The sequence below is a fragment of the Oncorhynchus nerka genome, linkage group LG10, assembly GCF_034236695.1.
Source record: "Oncorhynchus nerka isolate Pitt River linkage group LG10, Oner_Uvic_2.0, whole genome shotgun sequence".
NCBI lineage: Eukaryota > Metazoa > Chordata > Actinopteri > Salmoniformes > Salmonidae > Oncorhynchus > Oncorhynchus nerka.
The window spans coordinates 22,812,258-22,836,836 of NC_088405.1; the positions used below are offsets into that span (position 1 = coordinate 22,812,258).

At 43.4% G+C, this 24,579-nt stretch overlaps 1 protein-coding gene across 2 annotated transcripts in view; it reads right to left on the reverse strand.

Moving 5' to 3' along the window:
* Positions 1–537: 537 nt before the first annotated feature.
* The window catches only part of LOC115135027 (GDNF family receptor alpha-1-like), a 97,456-nt gene continuing 73,414 nt past the window's right edge, over positions 538–24,579 (reverse strand). For both annotated transcript variants that reach the window (XM_029669219.2, XM_029669220.2), the window contains 6 exons: positions 17,226–17,577; positions 15,087–15,196; positions 13,301–13,435; positions 7,021–7,220; positions 3,947–3,994; positions 538–3,007 (listed from right to left, as the gene is read on the reverse strand). In XM_029669219.2, the coding sequence (XP_029525079.2) occupies positions 2,852–3,007; positions 3,947–3,994; positions 7,021–7,220; positions 13,301–13,435; positions 15,087–15,196; positions 17,226–17,577 (1,001 nt within the window). In that variant the 3' untranslated portion in view covers positions 538–2,851. The remainder of the gene's footprint in view (positions 3,008–3,946; positions 3,995–7,020; positions 7,221–13,300; positions 13,436–15,086; positions 15,197–17,225; positions 17,578–24,579) is intronic.

The following is a 24,579-nucleotide window of genomic DNA, read 5'->3' on the forward strand; positions in this document are numbered from 1 at the left end:
CCCTGTGGAAAAGTGCAATGCATGACATTTACCCTCCTTTCTGTCACGTTTTCTGTGTTTATGCATCTGAATTTATCTGTTTTTGCATTCCATGTTTCGTTCCTAGAATATTTCAAGTGGGATTACCTTGAATTTGACCAGATGTGTTCTGAGAATAATCTATGCCCAGGGAACAGTCAAACATTTTCAGAACTTTCTTATGTTTAAATCATGACCCGAAGCTAATTTTTCATTTGACATTGTTGAAATTTTTTCCTGGGAACATTGGAGCTGTTTAGCTGACATGGTAAAGCCAAGGCTGATGTCCTGCTCTCAGCATGTCATAGATAAACTGTTGTGTGTCAACATGGCCAATCTTTTCAGCACAGCTCCAGATTCCACCACTCACACAGCACATCCACAGGTACCAGACAATGGCTACACATGTGTCTAATTAAGCAGACTCTCTCTGTCTCTCTCTCAGCCAGCAAAACCGAGTTATAACAGGCCACAAAACAACCCCTAAGCAACAGAAAAAACAACCTCACTGTTGGATGAGTCAACATTTTAATTATAATTTTATTTAGATTGTACATTTTCACAGGCTAAGAAGTATTGTGGATAGCTTAGGGATTCTTTGTTTTCAATCTGTATAAACATTGCAATTAGTTTCTTCTAGTTAAACAACCAATGTGATGTAAATGAATACAAATACTCCAGGGTATTTTATTTCTTCACCTGCCTCTTAGTGGGCTTATTATCCTCCCTCACCCACAAATTCCAACACATTCATCCTCTGTCACTGTGAAATATCAGCAATCTGACTACAGATACCGATGTGTTAAACCAGCCAGCTGCCTCAGACCTCATAGATAAAATGTTTGTCTTTATCCTTTATTGCATTTCCTATCACCCATGTGATGTTTTGTACTTTAACCTCTGGGTACGGTCCTATATGCTCCTTACTTGTGCGGGACGTCAACGTGTAATAAATAAAGGCCCAAATAGTAAAAGATAGAAAGAATAAGATGTTATATACCAAAAAACAATATCATATTCAGGCAACTGCATAAATGAAACTATGGTAGAATATTTGTTGGCTCAGGAAATATAACAGGAGAGCTAGATGGATATCTTATCATTTACAATAGTTCCATCATATGTACTGGGGAAAATATGTAGCTTGCTGTAAAACAAATATGCTATTCTCTAATGTGATGTATTTTATGGGGAATTTGAATCTGATCTAAATTGCTCACAATGCTCCTGAGCAGGATAGAAATAGACATTTCTTATCCAATTACTGTTTCAATCAAGTACACACATCTCATTTTAATGCCTACTAAATAACATGTAATATACATTGTTTTGAAAAGCCACACGAACCCAAGCAGCATGTCATAAAAGCTTTAAAATGTCCAGTAGCTAAAGTAATTTGCCGCACATGCCACATGTATGTGTGAAGTGACTGTGTGCTGGGTAGTCCACATGAGGAAATTATTATTTCAAATGTATCTCAAAATGAATTGACATTTTCAACTTGCACATTACATCTGAGAAGTTACATATGGTTATGACACAAGGTTGATACTTTCTCAGCGATTCTCAGGAGACATACAAAATGCTACAATTTACGTACAAGAGTCACATGTTCTGCATCAGCTTGACTCAGATGCCAATCGTATAAGATTTACAAGGCTTTGTTCCAGAATAAGATTGACAGTTTTATTGTGAAGGCAACATGACAATAGATTGAGAGCAAATTGATGCTAGTGTGTTGAATGGTTGTGTGTAATTCAAGTGTACACAACAAAGCGGTAAGTACGAGAATCCATCTGTCACGTGATCTGTTACAACTCTTAACGCCGTCATCTGTACGGCTGTTGTCAACAGCTCCAGAGCGCTTTACGATGCTTACAGAGCAGAGAGTATAAACTCATTCAGGTAGGAATGGTCTGTCTACCGGAGAAAACCCTACACCCATTCCCCCCCTTTCATCCAGTATAGAGAAAATATGTCAAACAGCTTTGATAGACCAAAATAATGTTTGACTCCATGATGTACATTTGCCATATCCCCCAAATAGCTCATTGTACATGTTAGGAAGAAACTAACCTTGACATGTGAGTGTGTACTGCATGTGTCTTTGCGTGTGTGTTTTTTGCATGCGCTACAATGTCAAAGTGAGCTCTTGAAATTAGTGTTTTGCTGCAGAGGGCCGAGTTAGTGACAAAATGGTGGCGTCCCAACAGAATAATGAGTTCTGTAGACCATTCTAGATGAAAGGTTCCATGGTGGTCTAGCCATCTATACTGTCTGTCCTCTGGGCCTTCGTAACTCCATGCCCATCTCCAAATGATACCATATCAAAACACACACACACACACCACAGATGAGATATATTGACACCTAAAAAGCTGCCTACCTCATTTAAACCACTGCCATCAAAGTGATGGGGATTTTTTGCTTCTTCAAAGACCTCAGCCTTAACACACAAAGTCCCTTGGATAAAAGCGCCTGCCTAATGACCGTACCATTATGAATACAGTAAATCCCATTGTACCAGGAACTGACAAAAAGCCACCCGCCATTGTGTATTGGAATGTAGCAATGCATCCTATATTCTCATGATCGCCCAGTGACCGACACAGAAGCATTTCCCTTTGTAAAACAGAAACGGGAGAAACACAGCGAAACTGAGTTACATTGAGATCACTTTAGCACACTGCTTCAACGTAAGCCTCTTCAAACTAGAGTTTAAAAATAATCAGAGAGAAGGGAAATAAAAATACAACAGGTATACTGGGAACAGAGAATATCATTTCGTCTTTTTACAAATTTAGTCTGTCCATGCTTTTGAAAGGTAGCATGGCTACAAGACCGCCGCGGGGTAGAGCGCTGCCAGGGTGCAGTGTAGCAGCGCGACCAGCAGGGGCAGCAGTGAGTAGAGGTGTGTATTAGATGATGGCAGACCGGCTGAATTCCTGGCGATGGAGTTGGAGGTACCGGAGTCGTCGATCTGTGGGTCCTGTGGAGGGAGGGACAGAGTATGTCAGAGGAGCGATAGAACAAGTTAACTTAGGCCTGATCAAATGCTTTTTTCTGGTTGGACATTTGTGCCATCACTTTGCTTGCTTTTAGACTTTTGTCCAACTGTCAAATTGAAGCAATCTGACAAATCCCTGGCTGCATCTATAACCCCTGCATTTACATTGTCCACATTCATGCTCTCTTGGGGCTACACTCGCAAAACACTATAATAAAGAAAAATAAACAATTAGAGAACTGACATAATCCAAATCAAATAAGAATGTCTTAATAACGCCACAAAAGTGTGTGATTAAATTGGCCCATTAGATTAGAAAAAAAAGGTTGTTTTGAGAACCAAAATGCCAGTTGGCTCTATCATATCCATGTGTTGCTTTGGAGATGAGATAAAAAAGGTATTTGACACACTAATGAAACGTTGAGCTGAAAAGGGGCCATCTCTTCTCAGGCTGTTTGAACCTGCCACCGCCTCCTTAAATGTCACTCTATGGAATAATGCTGCTTTATTATGTACAATGACATTTACTGAACTTTAAAAGGCACTAGATAAGCAATGCTCACGTCAGCGTAGAGGACTACAAAGACCATGAGCACATGTGCAAGAGGGGTCGCCTTGACTTCTGTCTGTAGGCCTGTGACCTTTGGCATGAGATCAGGGTCTGAGTAGTAATTACCATAGTCTTTCCTTGTAATTGAAAATCAACACTACTGTTCATACATGTAATTTTACATAGATCAATGATGAACTAGGACCCACACAGATTTTTTTGGTTAGGTCATGTGTTCAGGAAAAACTCCTGACCTTAGTCATAATCAATTGTTAGTTGATAGTTCTGGCTTAAAATTAGTATAATCTTTTTTTTTCCTCAAACAAGACTAATCAGGATAATCAAACTATGTAGATATGCTGTACACTTACCACGCAAAGCACACCATCGACTGAAACGTTGGACTTCAGTTTCTGAGCCTGTAAAACCAAGAGAGATGGAGAGATATGGTCAAAACCACCCTACTGTGTGTGTTCATGTGTGTGCTGAGTGTGTGCCGTTTGAATTTGTTGCCGTGCTCAAACATCAGTGATTTGTTGCTTTGGAAGGATCTCTGCTGAAGCACATGTCGCCGTTGATCCTTATACAGCATTTAGATCCAGTTTGTTACAGATGACTTGAAAGCGATGGGACTTCCTGTATTTCCCAGACTAGACTGTATGAGGATATGTCTCCAGTCACAGTAAACTCTGAGATTTTCCTCTTCTTAATCTTTTTTATTTATAATTTGCCTTGAATAAGAGCAAGGCTGCTGTAGGTAATTTAGTATCCTGAGACACAGGCTTATCCAGTTTCATCTGGTATTTACAGGGTCTCAAGTGGACAAAGACCTTGAAGGAAAACAGTAAAACAGAAGTGAGGATCTACATGAGTCGCCTGTGTTCAGTGCCCTATGTTAGCCAGCCACTCTCATGCTTTACAATAGGCTACTTGTAGTTTTACATTTAGTAAGAGCTAGAGAAAACTGTGTGTGTTTGTGTGTGTGAGTCTGAAGTATTACAAACTTGCCTTGCCACTAAGAATAATATCTGTCATTCATACTCTGTTTGGAGGACTGTACTTTGTGAAGAAAACACATTACGACCAACCAAACATCAAAGCAACACAGAATTGCAAGTATAATGCCTAGCCCAACACCATATGACTGGGGCATTCAGTTAGACTGATAGCTAGTCCTGATCAATGTAATGTGGGAGTGTAGAAGACAGTGTGAGGGTGTGTGGATTTGGCTGTAGTAGGAGCTGGATGGGACACAGCAGAGGGAAATGACAGATGTTTGTCATTGCTCACTGAACGGAACCTAGAGCTGTCCCACAATTTATTTCTCTCCCGTTGGCCTAAACCATCCATCAGCTTGACTGGGCATGCGGTTATTGTTTCAGATATACCACCATGCATCATCTACGGGACTTCATGTGGAACAGAGGAGAATCAGTCTTGCATCCTTTACGACTACATGTATGTGTAAGGTGTTGAATACTAATAACCTGCAATCAGTATACAACCTGACCACTGGGGATGTGGATGCAGAAATGCTGACTGAATTCATATGTTTTACTCATTAACTATTCAAAAGTAAAACTGAATCACTTCTGGGGACCACATTGAATGATCTGTTTTGCTGCTCTTAACTTTCAGGCCCAGGTTGCGGAGCGCTACAGGCCCTGCTGGGCTCAGCAGCAACACAACAGACTCTCCTTCTTTTTGTTTCAGCTTCTTAGACACGCTAGGAGCCACCTGACTTTAATCTCCGACGTGGGACAAAAGGCATTCCTGTCTGCGCCACTTTCAATACACACAAAGAGAGGCAAAGTGAGGCAAAACCCTCTCACAAGACAAAAAGAACCCTTCCTAATTCAGTTTGAAGCTTACGGTAAAAGAAAAAAAATCTTGGCAGTTTGAGGTATACACAGTGATGCTAAATTAGATTTGAGAAAATTAACAAAAGGAAGCAGAAAAAATCACATATTTCAAGCTGCTCACATAGAGATCCTCACATAGGGAGAAGTTGTCTTTTGGCTAGTAGTCTAGTGGGGCCCTGAGTCATTGGACGAGTGCTAAAGCTGTCTGGCAGTACCAGCACAGAGGGTTTCTAATCGATGATGAGAGGAGAGACGAGTGAATGTTCTTACAGGCCCGTCCCCTGTGTGATTAGAAAGAGCTTGTCTGCCTCCGACAGCCGTCCCTGCTCAACACATGCTCCAGTGCAAACAGGGCTAACAGTGTGTGTGTGTGTGTGTTTGGGTGTAAGTACTGTAAGCATTTGTGTGTGTGTTGTGTGTGTTTGGAACTCCTTGCAAAGTGAGAGCTTTCCTCTGATTAGAGAGTGTGGGAATCTATAACAGTAGCCTTGTTGGTTAACAACAATAATACAGTGAGCTTCCCAACTCTAAACATTTTAGTGGCTGAGTTTTCTTTGTGGAAGCCTTTTGTATTTTGACCAGAAAGACTAAATTCCCACTGATCGAGTTCCAATCTTAGATGTTCATCTTAACCTCAGCTCATGTAAATCATCACTGAAAGCCCCATCAACCATTCTGAGCTCTGATACAACATCAGTGTCTGTAACATTGACAGATCCATCTCCAGCAGGTTGTCTAAGCCAGGAGTCACCCTGACAACATCACAAAGATAACCCACTCCACCCCTGGACCTGAACACTATTTATCCCCCGTCCAGATCAATTGGGGTAATCTATTCTAATTTGTCCTATTAGCATATGAATGCCCTTTCAAATGGCGCTGGCGGAGCATCCAGGGACGCAGCCAGGGACGGAGGACCTCATCAGGCTAGGGGTCGGCTGGCTGGCAGTCAGGCAGGCAGTCATCTGTGTTAATGGGAGATGGGTGGCAGCCGGTGACATTCAGATCAGTGTGGGTGACCACGCGTCACCTTGTCACTCGGTGACACCACCAAGCCTTTATTACTGAGGTGAATGAAGCCTACATGCCGGCAATGTGGGATTCTCTAGGGCACTAGAGTGTGTCTATGCTGTGTCAAATCGAATCAAATTGAATGTTATTATCACATGCTTCATAAAACAACAGGTGTAGGAGTGAAATGCTTGTGTGATGGAGTATATAATATATATAAAATATACTATATGCTGTTTGAATTGCAGTGTGTAGCAGGACGTGCTGACTGACTCACTGAAGGACAGTGTTCTGTCTTTGAGGAGGACTGATTCCACTCAGTGTGTACACCACTGATAGACAAACACTTCCATCTGTGTGCCTCAGACTCCTATACTGCAGAGCAACTGTTAGTCCTTTACAGTTAATTCAGGCTCTGCTGAAATGAGGCAGTATCAGTTCTCAAATCAAATCAATAATGCTTAAATTAATCCAGCGCCTAGCTAAAATAGTTTCCTCAGAATAGATGCTTGGTCGTTGGCCTCCAGGACAGGAGTTCCATGCAGTATGAAATTAGCTGTTGGAAACCTCACCTGCAAGCTTCCACAGAAGTGGTAGAGGGACTCATCCCCTGCCTTGAGGTGATTGGTGTTTGTGGCGACATCCAGTGAGTTGGGGGACCGGTCCTTAGCCTTCTGGGAAGGAGTGGTGGTGGAGGTGGTGGTCTGCACCGGTGGCATGGGCTGCCAAACTCCCACATCTGTCCCGTTCCCAAACGCCTGGATTGCATTGCCTACAGAAAGACCAGACACTGTGTTAGACATCAATGTTGTAGAGAGAGGGAGCGAGAGAAAGTCCACATGTGGAGATACTACATCTGTCCAAAATCTAAAGCTTTTCATAAAGCCATTACTGGTGTAAAACACTATCCATTTCCCCTAAAGGGTATCATGAGGCTATCTTTCCCTAACACTATCCATTTCCCCGAAAGGGTATCATGAGGCTATCTTTCCCTAACACTATCCATTTCCCCTAAAGGGTATCATGAGGCTATCTTTCCCTAACACTATCAATTTCCCCTAAAGGGTATCATTAGGCTATCTTTCCCTAACACTATCCATTTCCCCTAAAGGGTATCATTAGGCTATCTTTCCCTAACACTATCCATTTCCCCTAAAGGGTATCATTAGGCTATCTTTCCCAAACACTATGGAATAGGTGGGAGAGAACAATGTAATTATATGGAAATACACCGGGGGAAAAACTAAATTCTAAACTACAAACCTAGTGAGTGTGCTTAAGTTTGGCTGGGGGATATGAATATATTAGCGAAGGCCATAATAATAATAATAACAAAGTGATGATGTGGCCTTTTACCCAACACATTAGAGTGCATACACTGTTCCTGGTCTATCTTTGAAGTGAAGCAGACAGGCAGATCTGAAGCTAGATGGATCAGCGTTATGCACAGCTCACAGAATAATTCAACTATTTCTTCCCTGGGTCATTGAATCCATTTAAACTGTGAGCCAACACTTTGGAAAAGGACGGACATGCTTTTTATTATGATTTTTTTTACTTGTCAGCTCATTTGGGCTTGAATCGTCTAAGGCTGTATAGGTCCACACCTCTTAAATGCTGGCTGTGAGGGAATCAATTAAAGCTGGTTTCATTATCTTGCGGTGAAGAAAGCGGGTGTGCCACTGAGCCTATCCTAGTGCACTAATACTTTGCGCTAGCACAGCGGCGGCCTGATGAGTGTATTGAATTTGTTGATAAGGTCTTTTATGGAGCTTTGTTCTCAACAAAGACTAATTAGAGACACTGCATTAGACGGTGTCGTCTGTCACGGCTGATGAGGTGCTTTTCTAGTTTGGAAGGGTGCTTTTCTAGTTTCAAATTTAGGCACAATGCTTGTGCTGTGATAATGTACATGAGTTTAGTTCCTATTTAGCTCTAGCTCAATGTCAGGGCTTTCAGTGGAGTTTGAGGAATCAGCAGCACAATCAGCAGAGAAATACTAACATGTATAACCTGCCAGTCAAGCCCCTGAGAATACATACTGTAATTCACTCCTAATAGGATGAGTGTATTCCTACAGGCATCGACTACACTCTGAGGAAAAAAGGTGCTATCTAGAACCTAAAAGGGTTATTCGGCTGTTCCCATTAGGAGAACCCTTTAAAGAGCCCTTTTTGGTTCCAGGTAGAACCCTTTTGCGTGTAGTTATAACCTTTTTGGGTTTCATGTAGAACCCTTTCCACGTTTTTACATGGAACCCAAAAGGGTTCTACCTGGAACCAAAAATGTTTCTCCCTCGAACCAAAAAAGGTTATCCTATGGGGACAACCGAAGAACCCTATTGGAACCCTTTTTACTAAGAGTGTGAGTGTCCAAACTGGACCCTGTGTCTTATTCTTGCTGACAAACGAGAGTGTGATTTAACACTGGACCTTTACTCTGCAAACACTGAGCAATGTTAGAATCCAGACACCCAGGAAGGCCCAGCAGGCTGTTCCAGCTGCACAGGAATGCAGTGTTTGTCTTACCAAGAGGAGAGAGGAGATAAATCCCATGTTTAAACACAGGGAATATCACACTGTGTGCAAACAGCCTGGAATCTTCCACTTAATCGTTTCTGTTTCCATTCATCAAGTGCAAACAGCACATGGGTAAACATGATATCATATCACTTAGTGACATTTACATCAACCAAAACACTGACAGACAGGCATTAGTGCGCATGGCCGTCTGTTGAACCAAACAAATAGGCCCATTTTGCTATGGCTGTATTCATTAATCTAGCAAGAAGGCAATATTTTGAATAATGTAGAAGTGTGTCGTGTCCACCCCTCTCGACCCTTCTCGCCAACGTAAAAAAAAAGTTTGAAGGTGCGTTCGTAAAATCGCTCTAGTTATCTACTCCGATTTTAGAGCACTGTCGTCCGAGTGTGCCAGAACGCAGAATAATTGATGAATTTACGAACGCTCAACACGTGTTGAATATGGCCGTTGTCAGTAAACGTCGGCTAAAAAGCGTAATTAAATTTTTGCCTGCTGCAATTAGTCATCAGCGCTCTGGATAACATGAAAACAGCCTAGCCAGCTCTGCTAGGGCAAGTAAAATGGTCAGAGTGAGGTGTTCTCTCATTTATGTCTGGAAGTAGCTAGCAAGTTAGCCAATGTTAGCCAGTCAGTTTGGGTGTTTGACTGCTGATGTTACGTCAGAGCGCTCAGATTAACCCTACTCCTCAACCAGAGCGTCCAGTGTGCGCTCTGAACGCTCCGAATTTACGAACGGACAATCTGACAACGCTCTGAATTTATGAACGTCCAGAGCACACTCTGAGCGCTCTCCAGATTGAATTTACGAGCGAGTCGACCTAGAGAGCTACTTTTCTAAGGGCCTCCCTTTAACGTGACAAGGATCTGACCAATTGGATCGTAATGACGCAGCAGACCACTGGACACATTTATTCAACAGATAATTCGTTTTATTTTTTAACCTTTATTTAACTTCTTATTTACAATGACGGCCTACCGGTGAACAGTGGGTTAACTGCCTTGTTCAGGGGCAGAACACAGATTTTTTTAGCTCAGAGATTAAATCCAGCAACCTTTTGGTTACTGGGCCAACACTCTAACCACTAGGCTACCTGCCATCTAGGTGTCCTAGAGCAGTCTAGTTTCTTGTGTTCTGACATAAAACGATAGGAAATTAATAAAATAATAATGTAAACATACTATCAGTAATTGCCAGTAAATCTATTGCCCGAAATCGGGCACTGTAGTCTTTATTTAACAATTAACATTGACATTATTGCAATAGTCAAGAGTTTTGGTGTTTGTTTTGCATAGTCATACAGAACAAAGATACAATCGATCAGTATAGGGATTAGATATACTAGTTATACATAGTTAAAAGCGTGTCTCCTCCGATAAGAGGGTTTTTATAGGAGAGAGCTAACACTAATCTCTGATCTTTTGAACTAAGAGTGAGTGCTTAGACGTGGCATAAAGGAGCCTTGCCAATGTGCCCGCTGGAGTTCTCAGTCAGGCTGTTGGTCAGAAGAATAGGACCATTACTGATCTCCTAGGTGATTTCTCAGGAGCACACAGGGTGGATGCCCCCTGAGCACTTATGGATTGCTGATAATGCTGCCGGTTACTCAGTGTGACCTCTCTGTTGGGATATTCTTTCTCACAATGCCATTGCTACCAGCAAATGAACCACCAACCACTCTATATGTACCATCGAGCAGAAGTAACTCTACTTCTTCTAGTGCATATATTTGTTAGTTAGTGCGCTAGCTATACAAACAAGTTAAAAATGCATACCTCTGAGAACAAGCCATCTCGACTTTACAGCTAAACTTGCAAGTTACTGTAACTAGATAAATCAAGAGCGAGGTGGGGTGAGAGAAACATCTGCCATCCACACAGACGTGCGTTCGATTATTGACTGGGATCATTTTCATGCTGGGAATTTTTTTACAACATGACGTCACAGTCGCAACACAATCACAACAATTAATTTTATTAGTTTCAGAGAGAGATAGAGAGAGGGGATTTAGCCATGCCTTGGTACTCTGAGGGGATCAGAGGCTGGGCTCCCCGCTTGTGCCATCAAACCCCTGAAACTCTTTCCGCCTGCTGTTCAATCTTACCATGTTCTCCAACGTCACCCCGCTCCTCCACACTCTCTACTGGCTCCCAGTTGAAGCTCACATCCATTTCATGATCCTGGTGCTTGTCTATGGAGCAGAAAGGGGAACTGCACCTCCCTACCTTTAGTCTATGTTCAACACTTGCACTCAGGGCCAGATTACTGAACAGGCCCCGCAGACGTTGGGGGTGCACCCCCAGATAGCATATGAACACGACAGTTAGGAACTCCCTGGAGGTCATAAGCCCTGGCAAAATGTGTAGAATAGCATGAGATTAGCTACAAAACTGAAAATGGTTCTGTCTACCACTTGGCAAAATGTGTAGAATTGTAGGAAATTAGCTTAAAATCAGCAAATTTTTCTTTCACCCTCATTGCAAATGTGTAGATTTGCAGGTGATCTGTTTTCTTACTAGCACTGACTTTGCTGATGATAGCTACTTTATTGACGAAAAGTTGTACTTACTATGACTGTGATACGTGGTTGTCTTACCTAGCTACCTTAAGATGAATGCATTAACTGTAAGTCCCTCTGTATAAGAACGTCTGCTAAATGACTAAAATATGAATGTAAAATGGAATAGAGGGAGAGTTGGACACAGTTTAACCCGGACAAGCTTCACAGGCTCTTCCTGGATGTCTAGAGGAGCACAGAGACGTGTAGTGATAGCAAAGCACTCCTATTAAGGACAGTACTAGTTCTGGGAATCATGTCAGATTTTCTTGCCAGGAGAACAAATATTCAGGGAAGGTGCTCTTCAGACAGACAGCTCTCCCAAAAAATCAAGAGTTTGGGGAGGGACAAAATAATCCCCTCGGAAACATGACATAGGCGGACTGTGTTTACTGGCAGACACAATGCGGACGCAGATATCTAGGCTAATTTTAGCCACAGCCAGTCAGTGGTTGTCAGCCTGTAACACAAACGTCATGGCGAATGCAAACTACTCACTTACGAAATGTTTACGTCAGGAAATGAACGGATATGATGCTGGACGGATGTCCACACTCCTCCCTTTCCTCTCTGCCAAACTGATGTTGGTCTAATTGCAGACATGTATGCTGGACCTTTGGTACATTGTGGGAGGAAACCTATCTTTCTCAATGGCTTTCTTTCTCAAAGCTAAAACCCAAATCCTTCTCAATAGCAGTAGGTCAAATAGACTTCAATGACACTGAAATTCCCCTAAAGAAATTGCTCTGTTGTGATAGTGCTGTGTCATGCACATTGTCACATTGGGAACAAAATGTTATATATAACACTATCTCTATAATACAGTGAAAACAAACTTCCCCATAGGGTCGGTGAGAGCGTGACTATAGTGGATCCTACTGGCTTTGAAAAGGGCTGAGAGACAATGCCATACCAATAACACAGCAGAGGAAGTTGAGCTGTGATTTCACAAAGACAGACACCACAGCCATGGATCTGCTATCTCCAGAGGCCTGGCACCTTGTGATAGTGAAGGAGCTGTATTTATTAAAGAAGCAATTTCTGTGACGGGGGAGTGGATGGAGAGAGAGAGGGGGGAGGGGGGATGGGGTTAATTAAAGCTGTCTGATATGTGAGAGGAGGGCCACCAAGTTAGAAGACAATGCCCAGGGCCCAGTTTTAAAAAAAGGTGATATATCTGGATTTTGCCTATCGGACAGGGTTAAATGCATAGAAAAATAATGAATAGAACGGACAAATCATTGGCTTGAATGGGGATTACCATTCTATTCATTCTATTTCTATGCATTTAATCATATCCGATAGGCAAAATCTGGATAAATCACTTTTGAAAAATTGGGCCCTGGCTATCGCTGATCCAGGAGAGCTACTCCGGGGAACTAGTCACTCACACAAAACATTATTATTATTAATGTGCACACGCACGCACGCACGGACACACACACACACACACACACACACACACACACACACACACACACACACACACACACACACACACACACACACACACACACACACACACAGCCTTATCATTGTTTCTGTTTCTTCCTCCTCTCTCTCTGATTTTCGCCAAAAAGCTCACAGGAGAAATGGAGCATCACTTGGGAGAGAGGGAGGATGAAGGAAGGAACAATGAGAGAGGGATGAATAATTGTCAGGAGACCTGCAATGAAAGAGTGGAGGAGACAGGAAAATGGTATGAGAATGAAGATGAGAGGAGAGGACAGGAGATGCGCGGTCAGTCACTCACGGAGGCAGCTGTTGTCTGTGAAGAACTCTGTGAATTTGTCACATTCCTCCTTGCCATTGCCACTGCTGCTGCAGTCACAGTAGGGGACAACACTGATCTTAGGAGAGCGCAGGTAGTTGGGCGTCATCACGGTACCTGTTGGGAGGGGGAAGAAATACAATAAATTACCCAATGCAGCTGTTTTTATATCAATATCAAATCATTTTCGGGTAACAATTAAGTACCTTAAGATTTCCATTAAATTGGACAAGAATAGTAAGAATTTAGCTAGGACTGGAAGTGGTCTGAGTGGGGAGGGGAAAAGTAAAAACTAGCTGTTATTGGCAGTGAGGTTTGAAACTCGCTTTGTAAAGCCGAAACTCCCGCCCATGCAAAACTGCTGATTAGAAGGTCCTGTGTTAGTTTAAACAATGTTAGTTTAATCAGCTGTTGTACAGTATTATATACAAATCACAGTAAAACGGAATTTTGACTGCACTAGGCCTTTAAAGAAAGTTGTTTTGTTCCGTTTGGTTTGCTATAGACATGGTATCCTCTGTGGCAGAGCCACGACCTATTGGTATTCTTGGCTGGTCATTGGCTGGTTATGAGGTATGGTGAAAGAGGATCCGCCTCCCATTGCACCTAACCATCATGTAATGGTGAATCCCTATCATACTGCAACTGTTAGCAAAAGCTTTCTTCCAGCTCTATTTTCATCCAATTCTCTCATCAACACGTAACACTGAAAACATAATGGAGTATTTTCAAAAGTGACAATATGAAGTATTTCCAAAGGCAGTGGGAAGAATTAGGTTTCTCCAGCTTTGTAGAAAACTAAATAGCTACAGTCAGTGATTTCTTGCTCCCTTAATGCATTGTTCCCCTACTGGCGTCCGTCCAAACAAGCCCTTTTTGTTTTGCGGCAAAATGAATTGGCATTTTGTTGGTTGCTGTGTGGACTATCTGTAACAGCTGTGCTAGTCAGGAAAATGTGATGGATTGAGCTAGGATGGTTCCCTCAGCACACAGAAGCAGAGAGAAGGGGAAGATAAAGGAGACAAATCTTCTCCCACATTCCCCCTCTCTCTTTATCTCTTTCACACTACAGGAGGCTGCTGAGGGGAGGACAGCTCATAATAATGTCTGGAACGGAGTAAATGGAATGGCATCAAACACATAGAAACCATGTATTTGTTGTATTTGACACCATTCCACTTATTCTGTTCCATTCATTACCACGAGGTCGTTCTCCCCAATTAAGGTGCCACCAACCTCCTGTCTTTCACACGCTCATTCTTTCGCTCTACTGCGTTGTCTGCAACTATAAGTCTTGGCTTCCTTGGTTTCCTCTGGAACAATGAGCTAATTTCATTAAATGATGTGGAGGGGCAGGATGAAGTGGTGTGACGTTGGGTTGTGCTGCGCTGCACTCTTAGAAAATGAACACTTTGAAACTTTTTGGTTCCAGGTAGAACCCTTTTGGTTCCAGGTAGAACCCTTTTGAGTTCCATGTAGGACCCTTTCCAAAGAGAGTTCTACATGGAACCCAAAAGGGTTCTAAGTGGAACCAAAAATGGTTCTCCCTAGAACCAAAAAGGCTTATCCTATGGGGACAGTGGAATAACCCCTTTGGAGAGAGGATAGGAGGGGGGGGAAGGGACTCTGTGACACATGACTATAACAACAGGTAGGAGAGCCATTCAGGGGACAGTATGAGGATTCAGTGAGAAAATGAAAGACCATAGTGAGACCCATCAATGTGTGTGAGGAAAGGTTGACTAATAGAAACAAGGGAGAAACTCACCGATGAGGCCAGAGTAGGACAGCAGGCAGTCAGCGTAGTTCTCCTTTAGACAGCCAGAGAGGGAGCGTGGCTCAGACTGACAGTTGGCAAAGAAATCAGCCAGACGGGACCTGAAAGACAACAGTGAAACCTCTGAACTATCTCATCTCCCCTATAAGACTAACTGTGACTGTCAAATAGACAAAGCAAAAGCAATGGTACTGATTGGTACGGTTTATAAACACACACACACACACACACACACACACAGTACTCATCAATCTGTTCCTGGGCTAGTTGGAGGAGAGGGAGAGCTGTTGATTCCACTCCGTGATACTGTCGTGGAAATATTGAATCAAATATTTCTCAGATACCGGAGCTTGTGAATTTAAACAGACTTTATTACAAAAAGTAGCAAAGCCGAGCAATTCCATGGAAGAACTGACTCTCCATTCTTAGTACTTGGCTTTTATACAGTCTTACCCTTACATAAGATCGTCACTCCACTTTATGAATCTTGTTGTCTTGCTTAGTTTCCATTCTCTTATTGGCTCAGACACTGGGGCATAGATTATATTGGTGCCGTGACATGCACACTCCTACTGCAGGTCTAATGGTGCCTATAACTGATTAGCTAATGTTCCTGTCCAAAGGTCTTCACAAGTTCAGGCCAATGTTGTCTATGTATGATTCATGCATGTGCATGTCCAGTAGCCTTCACAAGATCAGCAATGGCCCAGACCAGTCATGTCTTGTTGGTCTACTTTGCCTCATCCACATGGATTCTGCTTACTGTTCTGTTTTTTACATGTCTAATATTTAAACTTATATCGATTCTTCTTTCTACTTCAAAGAGAACATTATAGGTACTGAAAATCACCAGATGACTGGACATTTTCTAACAATACCACTCTCATAGGGTGATGGAGCAGCCAGCAGGTAGGTATGCCTGGTCTTATAATCCCTCCCACAAACAGAGAGGAGCTCTGGATACCAAGCTCATGATACAGCTGGAAAACCTACTACCACCTAGTGTTACACATTTGTTGAGAAGGGGAAGAGAGTGAGAACAAGAACATTTAGCTAAAGGAAGAGATATAAAGAGGGAGACAGACAGAGGGAGATAGAAATAGAGGGAGAGAAAGAGAAGTGAGAGCGCAAGAGAGAGTGAGACAGAGCGAGGGCAAGAGAGACCGAGAGAGAGAGCACGAGAGTGAGACAGAGAGAGAGCGATCGAGAGAAAGAGAGCATGAGAGTGAAAGTGAGACAGAGAGAGAGTGAGAGTGAGAGAGTGAAAGCAAGAGAGAGAGAGAGAGAGAGCGAGATAGAGAGAGAGAGAGAGTTAGACAGAGCGAGACAGCAAGAGAGAGAGAGCGAGAGCCTGATAGAGAGAGAGAATGCACAGCCCTGAGGCTGGAATCCAAATGGACCCAATTTATTTGCACTAATGCCTCCATTTGATCCCAGACAGAGTGCTGTGGTTCTAGAGGCAATGTCAGACGTCACTCATTGAGTCCAGTCCGTTCCGCTGCATTTCAATATGGCCTCTATTACTGCCAATGAAACAGATGCCACTTAACCCAAACACATCCACTCCGCCGCCCAGTAATTCTAACCAGAATACTGCTACATGACAGCTAAATGAATCACTTGTCTCAGAAAAGACGAGCATTCAGAAAGAAAAGCAGTGTTTCACTGCTTAACTTGAATACTCTCAGTTATTGTAGGTAGATTTAGTGTTTGCTTCATGCATTAGTGAATAGTGATGGTTTATTTCCCATGCAATCTCCCAAGATCCTCCCTCCAGTTATCTTAATAGGTTTGTTTATGGTGTTTTTCACAGGGACAGGTATGTTTCTCAATACCTCTGAAAGCATGATAGCAACCTCCACGCTGTTTATTTAGACACCCCTCCATTTTGGTGCCGAGCTAGAATGTGTAATCTGTCTCCAGCACCTCTTTATATTACAGCGGATGCTATCGGGAAGGGTTTGAGAAAATTAACTGTTGTTGACTGGAATGTAGTTTTATCCATACATTGACAATGGTTGGTATGTGGTGTGAGTCTGACACGTGAGACTATGTGATTGTTAGCCATCTTATATGTTTGATGCCTGTGTACAATCTTGTGTACTGTGACAACTGTTTATCCTGGTGTACCTGCAGATGTAGTTGGTCTTGCAGGAGGTCTGCAGGGAGAGACAGTTGGGCTTCTCCCTGTCCTCATAGGAGCAGACTGGTACAATGGTTTGGCGCCGGCGCTCAGAGCAGGCCGACTGGTCGCCGGCTGGACAGGAACAGAACAGCATGCCGTAGCTGTGCTTGGGCGGGACCTTGTCGAAGAACTGTCGCAGGGCCTTGTGGCACTTGCGCTTGTTGCAGACCTCCGCAGTGGAGACGCGGCTGGTGCAGGGGCTGATGTAGGCCGAGCGGTACTTCTTACACGTGTCGTTCAGGTTGCAGGCCTTGGCCGCGTTCAGACAGTTGTTCTCCCTCGTCACCGCGGGCTCGCCTGTCATAAAAAGGACAACAGGGTTAGTAATTTTCCATCATCTCTGGGTTGGTAAACTCTTTTTATAAAACTGACTATAATATGAACAGGAGTGCTAGAGAGAGTTAAGCATCACGTGACTAAACTTATACTGGAGTGGATGGAAAAATAAGCGATGTACAGTAAATAATGTATTAATAATAATAATAATAATTAATCATTTAGGAACCTTGCCAACTGTATATTCATCTCTTCCTGGCCGCTGCTGATTGATAGCAAGGAGCCCATTTACTGCTACCCTGTTTCTAGCCCTAAATCAAACAGTGCCCCTCCTCTCCGCAGCCTTTAAAGCAAAACAAATATGCAGCTCTCCCGAACTTCAGAGTCATCAAAGCATCCGGCACCACGGCCTGCTCATCTGTCAGGTCTCGCTAATTGCCAGCTTTCTTACAGATGCCACGTTAATTACCGTTTCGAGATACTTTTTTGGGAAAATGGAGCAATAACAGCATTTTTCTTTAATGAGCGCCAATTAAAAATAGGAGCGGTTGGTTGGTAGAATCCGGCTTGGGATGAGCGGTGTGTGTCGTGCTCCGAAAATAGTGTTAATAAGATTCAACACGTCTCTTGATGAGGACAGTGGATGGTCCAGTAGTTTCTCCATGGTAACAGAGGTGGTGTTATACCAAACTAAGAGGCAGCCTTTACACTCTGCTCCTAGGGGTTGTCACAACTCTGCTCTACAGGGGTGTCACACTCGTGTCATCGAGGACCACAGTGTCTGCTAGTTTTTAGGCTTGTATGTGCTTGCCACCAGCAGCAACACCCATAAACCAAGAGGGAGGAAGACTCTCGAACACTTTGATTTCATTTGATAATCTTAGCTCCATGAAAGAGAGAAAACTGGTAGATACTAAAGCCTGTGAAGACGAGAGTAGGATACCCGCTCCTCAGTCAAGACATTAACACACTGCTGTAGACAGGAAGTGTCTTCTCTAAAGGTCGTAGATGTGCAGTCAGGGTACCGGGCCGGTCCCTGCGGCCAATCCCAGATGACTGGCCATGCTGGTCTGCCAGCCGGGGCTCACGGTGACCTTTCACTGAAATCTGAAAGTTCTCCTTCACTCTGTCTGTCTGTGCTGCTCTCTTCTACTCTGCTCAATGACCAGACACATGAACTCTTTCTGGAAACAAGTACTCTACAGCTTCCTGCGAGCTGCCTCTCCTGTTGGCCCTGAAGTCTGTCTGTCAGTCAGTCACAGTCTGTCAGTCTATCAGTCACTGGCCATAACAGCTCACCCCAGTCAGCCAGACACCACCCAAATGAGGACAGCCCTGACCAGACCTTCACCCCCTCCTGTGTCCCCAAAAGGGCATTTCCCCTCAGGGCCCAATGGCAAAAACCAGAGCTCTGGGGCAAGAGATCTGTATCTGTGTCAACAGGCTCAATGTTTATCTGTGTGAGCATGTGAGTATGTATAATGTATTAGTATGTGTGGACATGTGCGTGTCTGTGTGTCGCATTTGTGGTACGGTGTGTATGTGCGTATGTGGGTGTCTTGTGCCATGCAGCTGTCCAGTCACCCAGCCGTCTGTCTCCTCTCTCCCACAGAGGTAGACTGCAGTGTGTCGAGATCCTCTCCTCATCCCTCCCTGCGGCTCCTCCAGTGTCAGAGAACACATCTGCTGAACCCCAAGTGTCTTGCTGGCAGATGGCACTGTCTCTCAAGCAAACACGCATACTCAATACGCAGACCCTAAAAATCCTCACACCCTAAAAACCCTCACACCCTAAAAAGCCCTCCTGCACATGCTCTCCTTCCCTCCCTCCCGTTGTCTCTCCCCACCCCTCCCCTCCCCTCCACCCTTCACAGGCCCACACACGGCTGGGGCCATCTGGTCTCTTCATAGGGAGCTGGAGCACCCCAGCAGCTCTTGTTTCCGATACAGCCTCAAATTGATTATCATGTCGCCTGTTACCTCCAACCCCCTCCCTAATTTCAATTACGACGGGACTTTAGGTCGAGTAATGACCTCTGTCTCCTCCTCCAATCCACAGGATAAGAAAACAAGGCAGAATATTTGGGGGATGATCCGTCTGGAGAGATTGTTATGGATAATGGACTTGCCAAAATATCTTTGTCATCTTTATTTGTCTCTTTATGATCGTTATCCTATCTGTGTATTTCCACAGAGTTATTGGTGTAACTCTGACACCAACCAGTTATATACAGTGTGACATTTCCAATCATATTCTGATTAATATCTCTCATTTTTTTCTCTCATCTTATATCCACATCTGCATTGTAGAGAGGACTGACTAAATGGTAAGCAGTAGGTGGGGTTAATCACAAATCCACAAGGAGCCTTACTCTACATTCTTAGAAAAAAAAGGTGCTATCTAGAACCTTGAAGGGTTCTTCGGCTGTCCCCATAGTAGAACCCTTTGAATATAACTTTCCACAGAGGGTTCTACATGGAACCCAAAAGGGTTCTACCTGGAACAGCCGAAGAACCCTTTTGGATCCTGTTTTTCTACGTGTAGCTTGCCAGGTTTGGCAGACTGTGAGTCCCATCCCTCTAACACCTTAATGGAGGGACTTGATTAAACCAAGGCTTCAACCTACTTACAGTAGACTGTAATTACACCTTCCATATGGATAGTATACCTTTTCACCTGTACAGCCTTGACCTCCCTCCATATAACCTGCATCTCAGTGGGCGTGCCAGCCCTGATGCGGGTGACTGGCAATATAACCTGAGGGTAAATAATTGGCTGATCGATAGATAATGATGTGTCTGAACAGAAGGGAGAAATTAAAAAACAAATTCCCACACAAATCCTGTATGCGTCCCCATCTGCTAGCTTTGGGGAACAGTTTGCTGTAGAGACACAGGGGCTCAAGGTGAATTAATATCAGTCACAGACAGTGCTGAATCACTCAGCGTAGAGGGCATGCAGAAAGTGATCAAATCAAATCAAAGTTTATTGGTTGCGTACACAGTTTTGCAGATGTTATCACATGTGCAGCAAAATGCTTGTGTTTTTAGCTCCGACATGCAGGAATACTTAGCAATACAAACAATACACAAATAATCCAAAAAGTAAAAAGAAAGAAATTAAGAAATATCAGAATGAGCAATGTCTGAGTCAGTCCCGAATATATACAGTATATACACTGGGTGTACAAAACATTAAGAACACCTTCCTAATATTGAGTTGCACCCCTGCCCTGTTGCCCTCAGAACGGCCTTAATTCGTCGGGGCATGGACTCTTTGGGTGTTCTTGAACCATTCTTGAAACACACAGGAAACTGTTGAGCGTGAAAAACCCAGCAGCGCTGCAGTTCTTGACACACTCAAACCGGTGTGCCTAGCACCTGCTACCAGACACATTTTTTGTCTTGCCCATTCACCCTCTGAATGGAACACATACACAATCCATGTCTCAATTGTCTCAAGGATTAAAAATCCTTCTTTAACGTGTCTCCTCCCCTTCATCTACACTGATTGAAGTGACATCAATAAGGGATCGTAGCTTTAACCTGGATTAGCCTGGTCAGTTTACATCATAGGAAGAGCATAATGTTTTGTATACTCAGTGTACAGTGCATTCGGAAAGTATTCAGACCACTTTACTTTTTCCACATTTTGTTGCGTTACAGCCTTATTCGAAAATATATAGTGTTTTTCAATCTACACACAATACAAATCAAATCAAATTGTATTAGTCACATGGGCCAAATACCTTAGAGTGAAATGCTTACCTACGAGCCCCTAACCAACAATGTAGTTAAAAAAAATATGGATAAGAATAAGAAATAAAAGTAACAAGTAATTAAAGAGCAGCAGCAAAATAACAATAGCGAGACTATATACAGGGGGGTACCGGTACAGAGTCAATGTGTAGGGACACCGGTTAGTTGAGGTAATATGTACATTTAGGTAGAGTTATTAAGTGACTATGTATAGATGATACAACAGAGAGTAGCAGTGGTGTAAAAGAGGGGGAGGGAAATGCAAATAGTCTGGGTAGCCATTTGATTAGATGTTCAGGAGTCTTATGGCTTGGACGTAGAAGCTGTTTAGCGGCCTCTTGCGACCTAGACTTGGCGCTCCCGTACCGCTTGCCGTGCGGTAGCAGAGAGAACAGTCTACGACTAGGGTGGCTGGAGTCTTTGACCATTTTTAGTACCTTCCTCTGACACTGCCTGGAATAAAGGTCTTGGATGGCAGGAAGCTTGGCCCCAGTGATGCACTGGGCCGTTCGCACTACCCTCTGTAGTGCCTTGCGGTCGAAGGACGAGCAGTTGCCATACCAGGCAGTGATGCAACCAGTCAGGATGCTCTCGATGGTGCAGCTGTAGAATCTTTTGAGGATCTGAGGACCCATGCCAAATCTTTTCAGTCTCCTGAGGGGGAATAGGTTTTGTCGTGCCCTCTTGACGGCGGTCTTGGTGTGCTTGGACCATGTTAGTTTGTTCACCAAGGAACTTGAAGCTCTCAACCTGCTCCACTGCAGCCTCATGGATGAGAATAGGGGCTTGCTCTGTCCTCTTTTTCCTGTAGTCCACAATCATCTCCTTAGTCTTGATCATGTTGAGGGAGAGGTTGTTGTCCTGGCACCACCGGGCCAGGTCTCTGACCTCCTCCCTATAGGCTGTCTCGTCGTTGTCGGTGATCAGACCATACCCCATAAAGACAAAGCAAGGTTTTTAGATGTTTTTGCAAATGTATATATATATAAAAAATGCAATATCACATTTACATAAGTATTCAGACCTTTTACTCAGTACTTTGTTAAAGCACCTTTGGCAGCGATTACAGCTTTGAGTCTTCTTGGGTATAATGCTACAAGCTTGGCACACCTGTTTTTGGGGAGTTTCTCCCATTCATCTCTGGAGATCCTCTCAAGCTCTGTAGGTTGGATGGGGAGCATTGCTGCACAGCTATTTTCAGGTCTTTCCATTCAGTAGATGTAGATGTTCAATCGGCTTCAAGTCAAATCAAATCCAATTGTATTGGTCACATACACATATTTAGCAGATTTTATTGCGGATGTAGCGGAATGCTTGTGTTCCTAGCTCCAACAGTGCAGTAGTATCTAACAATTCACAACAATACACAAATCTGAAGATAAAATAATGGAATAAAAATATATATAAATATTAGGATGAGCAAAAAAAATACAGTAGAATAGAATATAGTATATACATATGAAATGAGTAAAACAATATGTAAACATTATTCAAGTGACCAGTGATTCCATGTCTATGAATATAAAGCAGCAGCCTCTAAGGTGCAGGGTTGAGTAGCCGGGTGGTAGCCGGCTAGTGATGGCTATTTAACAGTCTGATGGCTTTGAGATAGAAGCAGTTTTTTAGTCTCTCGGTCCCAGCTTTGATGCACCTGTACTGACCTCGCCTTCTGGATGATAGTGGGGTGAACAGGCCGTGGCTCGGATGGTTGATGTCCTTGATGATCTTTTTGGCCTTCCATTAACGAGAAATATACTTGGAAGCGGTGCCCTCCTCCTGATTCTGACTAGAAGTCCAATCCGAATACCTCTTCTCCGCCGGCAGCATCTTGAAGCAGCCTCTGGGATAATTGCCTTGGGGGGTACGAACAAATGATCCAATTCGGGAAAGTCGTATTCCTGGTCGTAATGCTGGTGAGTTACCGCTGATATCCAAAAGTTATTTCCGGCTGTATGTAATAACACAAAAAACGTTCTGGGCTAATAATGCAACAAATAATAAGTTGCTTAGGAGCTAGAAGCAGAGCTGCCATGTCTGTCGGCGCCATCTTGAGTAGCAGGCTCTGGCTGGGCCACTCAAGGACATTCAGAGACTTGTCCTGAAGCCACTCTTGCGTTATCTTAGCTGTGTGCTTAGGGTCGTTGTCCTGTTGGAAGGTGAACCTGTTGGAAGGTGAAACTCAGTCTGAGGTCCTGAGCGCTCTGGAGCAGATTTTCATCAAGGATCTTTCTGTACTTCGCTCCGTTAATATTTCCCTCGATCCTGACTAGTCTCCCAGTCCCTGCCGCTGATAAATCTCCCACAGCATGATGCTGCCACCACCATGGGGTTTCCAGGTTTCCTCCAGATGTGACGGTTGACATTCAGGCCAAAGAGTTCAATCTTGGTTTCTTCAGACCAGAGAATCTTGTTTCTCAATGTCTGAGAGGCCTTTGGGTACCTTTTGGAAAACTCCAAATGGCCTGTCATTCGTCTTTTACTGAGGAGTGGCATCCGTCTGATCACTCTACCATAAAGGCTTGATTGGTGGAGTGCTGCAGAGATGGTTGGGGTTCTGGAGTTCTTCTCCCATCTCCACAGAGGAACTCTGGAGCTCTGTCAGAGTGACCATCGGTTTCTTGGTCACCTCCCTGACCAAGACCCTTCTCCCCCAATTGCTCAGGTTGGCCGGGCGGCCAGCTCTAGGAAGAGTCTTGATGGTTCCAAACTTCTTCCATTTAAGTATGATGGAGGCTACTATGTTCTTTGGGACTTTCAATGCTGCTCCCGGGTTGGTTTTTGCTCTGACATGCTCTGTCAACTGAAGGACCTTATATAGACAGGTGTGTGCCTCAAGGATGATCAATAGAAACAGGATGCACCTGAGCTCATTTTCGAGTCTCATAGTAAAGGGTCTGAATACTTATGTAATTAAGGTATTTCTGTTTTTGTTTTCCAAACAACAATTTTTGCTTAGTCATTATGTGGTATTGTGTGTAGATTGATGAGGGAAAAAATTATTTAATCCATTTCAGTATAAGGCTGTAAAGTAACAAAATGTGGAAAAAGGTAAGGGGTTTGAATGTACTGTACATGGACAGTATGGACAGTACATGAATATAATAGAAATGGTGTGTACAGCAGTAGTTATACAGGATTATCCTTGACTAGAATACAGTATATACAGTGGGGCAAAAAAGTATTTAGTCAGCCACATATTTTGCAAGTTCTCCCACTTAAAAAGATGAGAGAGGCCTGTAATTTTCATCATAGGTACACTTCAAC